At 41.2% G+C, this 7,893-nt stretch overlaps 1 protein-coding gene across 1 annotated transcript in view; it reads right to left on the bottom strand.

The window, feature by feature from the left end:
• Positions 1–7,893, bottom strand: part of PPP4R4 (protein phosphatase 4 regulatory subunit 4) — a 131,147-nt gene that overhangs the window by 85,464 nt on the left and 37,790 nt on the right. Inside the window, exon 3 of the mRNA XM_007944516.2 lies at positions 5,538–5,640. Within this exon, the coding sequence (XP_007942707.1) occupies positions 5,538–5,640 (103 nt within the window). The remainder of the gene's footprint in view (positions 1–5,537; positions 5,641–7,893) is intronic.

Here is a 7,893-nt window from a genome sequence, read left to right as displayed (position 1 = left end):
ATTTTATTTCAAATCACAAACGGACAGACTGAGGGAAATAAAAACATATTAACAGTAAGAAATAAAATAAAAACTCACTGCTGTGGAGTCGATCCCATAAGGTGGTATCTCTACGGAAATAGATTGCCCAATCTTCCTTCCCCGGAGTGGCTGGTGGGTATGAACCGCCAGCCTTCTGTAAGCAGTGCAATGACTTAGGCACTGCACCACCAGAGCTCCCAAGTAGTTTCTTACTATGAGCCTTTTCTGCAGCAGGGTTTTGTGCACCCTACTGAACTCCACCGCGCCATGGCACCGACATAAACTCAGGGAGTCCCTGGGTGGTGCAAACAGTTAAGGGGTCTAACCACTAGCTGGAAGGTTGGCTGTTGAAATGCACCACAAGGCCGTGGGAGGCAGGCCTGGTGATCTGGTGACGGATGAGCTGCCCCTGGCAGGCCTGGAAAGCCCTGTGAAGCATTCTACTCTGCACACAGGGGGCCCCGGGAGTCAGCACTGACTCAACCGCGACAGATAAGCTTACGTTGACTATTTGACGTTTAGTTTGCTTTGATGATATTTTAGTCAAGTTAATTTTCTGACATATATTGAACCTGGGGCCCCATTAAGCCTGGTGCCCTGGATAGGGGCCTACAGAACCCACCCCTCAATCCAGCACTGATCAAACACAGAATATTTTTTTTGGTGAATCATTTGACTTTCCTAAGTCTGTATTTGTGATGGATTGATACAGTGGCTGCAATGATGAGCTCAAGTATAGCAGGGATGGTGGGGCTGGCGCGGGATAGGGCAGTGTTTCGTTCTGCTGTGCATGGGGTCGCTATGAGTCGGAAACGGCTCACGGCACTTAACGACAACAACAACAATATCTGTCATTGTGAAATGAGAATAAATACGTTTTGTAGGGGTGTTAGGATTTTTGAAAGGATGCGTCTAAAGCATCAGGCAGGAGGCCTGGCTGGCAGGACGTGTTCCACGTGTTATGATTTATCCATGTTAGTGGAGCTCCTTGAAATATGACTTTAAAAGGGAAGTTTTTTATTCACAGAATAGTGCTTTACTATAAAAATTTTTAAATAAGATTTTTTTAAACTGACCTATACTCTATAGATATATATATTTTTTAAAAAACTTCTAATAATCACAGTGACAGAAACTCTTAGTTATTCATTATTTACACAGATGAAAATAAAACCCAAAACACCAAACCCACTGCCATCAAGTTGAATCTGACTCACAGCAATGCCCAATGGGTTTCTGAGGCAGTAAATCTTTACAGAAGGAGACTGCCCTGTCTTCCTCCCATGGAGCAGCTGGTGGGTTTTAACTACCAACCTTCTGGTTAACAGTCAAATGCCTTAGGCACCACCAGAGCTCCTTGATGAACATAAAGTCATGTAAAATAAAACAAGTGATTCTTTTCAGAATCACAGGATTGGTAGACCACATCTATGGACCTCAAATAATCAAATTTCATAGTAAATATGCCTCCTTGATCTGTTCCCTATTATGTATCTCTCCCCTCCAAAGTCTTCCGAGGCACGCAAATCAACATTATCCTATTTTCACTTCTCATCCAAGAATGCCAATTACTGCTAAGGCCAATGTGCCACTGGTCTTCCAGGTACACAGGAAGGCAATTACTGTCTCCAATAGCAGCTGCAATCAGCATTATTTTAAAATCATTTTTAGTGTCTACTACTTGCCAGGCACTGTTCCAGGTTCTCAGGACACAGTAATAAACCAGACAGACAAAGATCCTGCCCTCATGGAAGAAAGGGAAGAGGTGGGTGGGGAGCTCCGAAAGACACAGGCTCATTTACAGACACAGTAAGGAGTTTCATTCCATCTGGAAAGAGGAGCTACTTGTGTTACTTTCCTGTGGCTACTGTAATAAATTATGACAAACCGGGCAGCTAAAAACAACAGATGTTTATTTATTCTCCCACAGTTCTGGAAGCCAAAAGGCCGAAATCAGCATCGCCCGACCATCAAGATGCAGGCAGAGCTGCATTCCCTCTGGAGGCTCGATGGGAGAGTCATTCCTGGTCTCTTCCAGCTTCTGGGGGCGGCTGGCATTTCTTGGGTTGTGATCCTCTCACTCCACCCCGGCCTCCATCTTCACATCACATTTTCCTGTGTGTGTGTGTCAAATCTCCTGCCTCCCTCTACGAGGACACCTGTGAGAGCATTTAGGGCCCACCCAGACGCTCCAGGGTAATCTCACCACCCCAAGATTCTTAACTCAATCACATCTGCAAAGACCTGTTTTCCAAATAAAGTAATATTTGCAGATTCCGGGGATATGGACCTGATATCTCTGAGGGCCGTTACTTTGCCTACCATATCACTTAAGTAATGTTTGTGCAAGAAGGTAAGAGGGTATGACTGAGGCTTTTACAGATCTCTCTGGCTGGAGGACCTACAGAGTCAAACACAAGCAGTAGGTCCAATAAGGAAGCTACTGTAGAAACTAAGAAAAAGCTGACCAAGGCTTGAGAGAAGTCTTGCCATATTTTTACACAAATAACACATGCGTTATACAGTTTTTGCAAACCACACAACCCCTTCACGTGTTAGTTTTCTATGCATGCTATGCATGTTATGGGTGTGTATGTGTTATTTACGTGGGTGCATCATATGCAAATATATGGTGCATATTCAACATCCGTTACAACCACGGGGAACTTACAAGGAGGTTGTATAGAAGTTAAGAGGGAGGAGTGAAGAGTCAGCCTGCTTCAAACCTAACTAGACCACTTGCTAGCTTTGTGACTTTGCTCTGAGATAAAATCATGTAAAATGTTTCACAAAGTACAATGCCTGGCACATAGTGGGCCCATGATAGTGTTAGCTGCAGTTGTTTCATCCGTGTTTGACACGGCACTTTTTCTGTAATATGCCTATTTCATACCGTTTGGCTCCCAAAATGTAAGTGGAAAAAAAAATTAAATGGATTCAGTAATTTAACAAGTAGAGACTTCTTTGCATTGATGCTACATACCATGGTTATAGGTTACTATTTTCAATTCTACAAAGGACTGCAGTATCTTAGAAATTTATCTTGATAATCAAGTTATTTCACTTCTAGATAACTAGAAGTTCAAATCAAATATTCAAATCTAACATCTAAGATTGCAATTTAACATGCTGTGAAAAAAGAATGAAAAGTTCATCGATAAGACTACAGAAAAAATATTTATTTTTTTTCAAAGGATATCCTAGGATTAAATGGTATAGCATGCATATATTATAAGAACTACTTTCAAAAGTATCTTCATATTTAAGAGTTTATATTGTTGTTGTTGTTATGTGCCATCAAGTCAGACCCAACTCATAGCGACCCCTCCTTGGGTTTCCTAGACAGTATCACTACGGAAGTAGATTGCCCAACTTCCTTCCGAGGAGTGGCTGGTGGGTTTGAACCGCCAGCCTTCTGGTTAGCAGTCAAGTGCCTTAGGCACTATGCTACCAGAGCTCCTAGAGTTTATATTAGAGATCAAAATATTTCTCCTTTAGATTCTTACTTGAAGTCAATGAGATGAGGAACCTAGTTGCATCATCATCCACTGTCTGCTTTGGATACAAATTAGAAAGCAAATGGTAGAAATATTATGGACCAGCTCAGTTCTAATGCTAACTCTCTTTTTGCTATTTTTATGTTTAACTTTAAATTCCTTCATCTATCAAACAGTGAAAAGAACAACCTATTTTAAAGCTATTTTCAGCAAAATAGGATGAAATGAATAAAAAGAAAAATCTTATAATTGGTGAGCCCAGAGAAGTCTTCAATATCACTTGACTCAGAAGTCCTTTAAGGTAAAGACGAGGCAGAGGGTGAGTTCTAAAGCCTCTTTCCCTATTGTTGTGAATGTGGTAGAATCTTGGGAATGATTAATTTATGTTTATATCGTTAAACTATCTAGGAGTAAATCATTTATCAACATTTACTATTACAAAGTACTCAAATTGCTTTTCCCCATGGGTTGCATGGACTTTATAAAGATGTTGAAAACCAGCAGAACCACATGGGTGCTCAAGGCAGCAATCTGGGAGCACTCCTGACGCTCTCTCTCCCCCACCCCACAGCCAATCCACAGTGAAGTTCTGGCAATTCTATCGCAGAAGAATCATCTCAGATACGTCCACTGCTCTCTACTGTCCTGATTTGCTGTCCTAATCCAAGCCACTATCCCTCATGCTTTAACTTTCTAATTGCCATACTCCAACCCATAATAATCAAAATGATCTTTGAAAAATGGTAACAGGATCATATCAATGGCTCCTTACAAGCCTCAATGGCTTTCCACTATCCTGAGGATGAAGACCAAACTCCTGCATGTTCCGGCCCATGGCCACATCTTTAACCATGTCATTCACCAAGCTCTTCTCACTTTAGGACTATCAGTTGCTTTGCCTGGACCACTCATTCCCCAAGTCCTGAAATGGCTGCTTCCTCTTATCCCTTGGGTTTTCAGCTTGAAAGTCACCTCCTCAAAGAGGTACTCCTTGGCCTTCCAAAGCACAGTTTAAAAAAAATAAATAAAGTCTGTTGCTATGGAGTTGATTCTGACTCATAGCAACCCTACAGAACTGAGTAGAACAGTTCTATAGGGTTTCCAAGGCTGTAAATCTTTACAGAAGCAGATTGCAACATCTTTCTCCCATGGAACAGCTGGTGGGTTCGAACCACTGACCTTTTAGTTAGCAGCCGAGTGCTTTAACCATTGTACCACCAGGGCTCCTAGAACCATGCTAATGACACCTAAATATAGAACATAACCCCAGGAACACATTAATAATTACAGTATATTAAACATTTACAAGTTAAGGGGAAAAAATATAACCAATAGAAAGCCAAAGCTAAGTACACAAGATTCACAGCTTGTATACACAGTCCCCATCAGCATGTAAATGACTAACCCAACAGTAAAGGAGCTCCCTGAACCACACACTGTTTTGTCCATTCAAGTTCTTATATACAACAGCACTTTGCATACAGGAGGCCCAATAAACATCTATGAACTAGTCAGCAGATGAAAGGTTCAAGTAATTCAAACATTTTTGTTCCTAGCAAGAGAAATAATTTTCAAAAAATTTAAGAAAATAAAATTAAAATTGTGACGACTATAATTTAATCTTAATTTGTTTATTCTTCAGAAGTCACACAGGATCCTCACTAGAAGCATCAGTTAAATTATACAATAGATATTGTGGAAATATTATTAATACAGATGTGAGTCAATAGGATGCCAAATAAAATAGCTGTGATTTTTTAAGAAAAGGAAGATTATTCTAAACTATGAAAGACTAATGTTATTAAAAAGACTAAGGAAATCTTCACACCGTAAGATCCTATCAGCTACTTCCTCTAAACATTTTCATCATAATTCAAAATGTACATATATTAATCCTTCCTCCACTCAGCTATTAAGGACAAGAGACCAGCAGTAAAAGCTCAAAATGTTTTCTCCCCACGAGGACAAAACACGACAGGAGGAAAACTGGAAAAGAAATCTTACTTCACATCAACTTACTCTGACTTTCGGCAAAACTCTCCGAAGCGTCTCGGCGGGATTCTGTCTCATCAAATACGGAAGATTTGCAATCACACTTGTTCCCTGGATATCTTGACCAGCGCTTATGAGGGAAGCACAAAATCATAATTTGGAATTATAAGCGGAATTCCTAGATCGTTAATAATAAAATTAAGGAATTAATAAGAAGCAGGGATTAATTTTTTAAATGACTGCTTTTGAGGATTTAGGAAAGTGTTCGACTTTACACACACCTTTTCAATGTAAATACAAAACCAGAACTAAAAGTTCTTTGAGTAAATCTTGCAGCAAATGCATGAGGATATTAACTATGCTTACACAAAACAAGATTCTCTACCTCTACGCATTTCTTGAATCTAAAATTCTTGACATTATGTAAAAATTCTACCTCATTTCTTTTCTTATGACCTGCCACTGTGTCGTACTTTATTAAAAAATGTAAGTGGTAAAATTTTATCATGGTAAAATATTAACAATCATAGTAACAACAGAGATAGCATGAAATCATGTTGCAGAATCATGCACCACTTACTTCCGGTACAATGAAATTACCAGTTGCACTAGGCTGACTCTGAGTTACCAGAAACTTTTTAAAGATACGTCAATACTCTTACAAAGCAGTGGGATGTATTTAAACAGCACCTTTTTGGTACACCATTCAGTAAGTCACGAAGGCTTGACTGGAATAATCTCAGAGATACTCTAGTAACCTAAATACCTTAGAAAGGGTGTTCAGATTCTCCTGAAAAGCCCTTTCTCTGAAGGGCAGAAAATTCTTTACAATCCACACTAAGCGGCTTAAGTCCTACAAGTATTTAAAATGTATATCATAAAGAAGACACCCCTGAAACTACTGTCCTGAAAGAATCTTTAAACTTTAAATCTAAAACTCCCCCTGAAGTCTTCTGCTCTTTTAAGAACTGTCCATAGGGGATCAAGGTGCCCTAGTTGCACAGTAGTTAAGAACTTGGAAGCTAACCAAAAGGTTGGTGGTTCAAACCTATCAGAACCTCTGCAGGAAAAAGACGTGGCAGTCTGCTTCCATGAAGATTTACAGCTTTGGCAAACTTCTGGGGCAGTTCTACTCTGTCCTACATGGTTGCTGTGGGTCAGAACTGACTTGACAGCAGTGGGTTTGGTCATATGGGATCAAAGTGACAACATCAACTTGAAAGATCAGATAGAAATCTTAGGGGCAGTGAGTTTATGTTAATGGGAGAGGAACAACTCAGAAAATGAGGGTGAGAAGGTTGCACAACTCGAAGAGCGTCATCACTGTCACGAGTAATACACAATACAAGTAATAAACTAGGGTACTGAGTATGCACTGAGTTGGTGTACTTTGTATGTGAAAATATTCTCAACAACAACAAAATAAATAAACAAAATTAAAAAAAAAAATGGTGAATGTGGCATCACCTCAGAGGGAAATGCCACATGTTCTTAACGATGCTAACTTAGCTCTTCCTTCCTGACTGGATAACATTTGCTGATTTAGATAGACGATACATTGAGAGTCACTGTGGCTGGGGAATAGTCCAAAGGAGGGAGGAGGAGACTACAGAATCTTCAGTCTTCAGATGACAAAGTGAAACGGGACAAGGGCAGAGGAGCAGTTGCCCGACTGGAGCGGGACGTCCGCCCGAGACTGGACCTCTGTGCTCACTACATCCCTGAGTCTTCATGGCTACTGCTGTTGTTAGTTGCCGTCAAGTTGGCCCACAATTCATGGCAACCCCGTGCCCAACAGGATCAGACCACTGCGATCCCGAAGGTACTCGCTGGCTGCTTTTCAGCAGATTGCAGAATTTCCTTCCTAGGCCATCCTAGTCTGGAGGCTCTGCTAAAAGCTGGTCAGCATCATAGCAACATGCCAGCCTCCAATGGCAGATGAGTGCTGGCTATGCCCAAAGTGCACTGGCCAGGAATTGAACCTCCTGTGTGGAAGGTAAGAATTCTACCCCTGAACCGCCACTGCCTCCCTTCCTCACAAGGATGTGAGAAGCACCGCGGGGATGAGTAGTTAGTGGAGGTGGAATAACACGTGGTTGACTTAAATGCCTATTAGAGGAAAGCATCAGGAAGAGTTTGGGAAAGGGTCATGTATTAGACACAGAAGATGCATGGACGGGCACAGACTTGGCTGAGCATTAAACTAGGGTACATGGTTGCTGTGAGTATGCACGCCTGGGAAATTCTTGGGTGTTGCAAACCTGCTGCTACCGCCTCCTGACTGTGGTCACGTTGTTGTTGTTGTTATGTGCCATCAAGTCGGACCCAACTCACCGACCCCTCCTTGGGTTTCCGAGGCAGTATCACTACTGAAGTAGATTGC

The sequence above is a fragment of the Orycteropus afer genome, unplaced genomic scaffold (genome assembly GCF_000298275.1).
Source record: "Orycteropus afer afer isolate SDZICR_OR568_19922 unplaced genomic scaffold, OryAfe1.0 scaffold00127, whole genome shotgun sequence".
Classification (NCBI taxonomy): Eukaryota; Metazoa; Chordata; class Mammalia; order Tubulidentata; family Orycteropodidae; genus Orycteropus; species Orycteropus afer.
The sequence above is the reverse complement of the archived record's forward strand: the minus strand, read 5'-3'. Positions and strand labels throughout refer to the sequence as shown.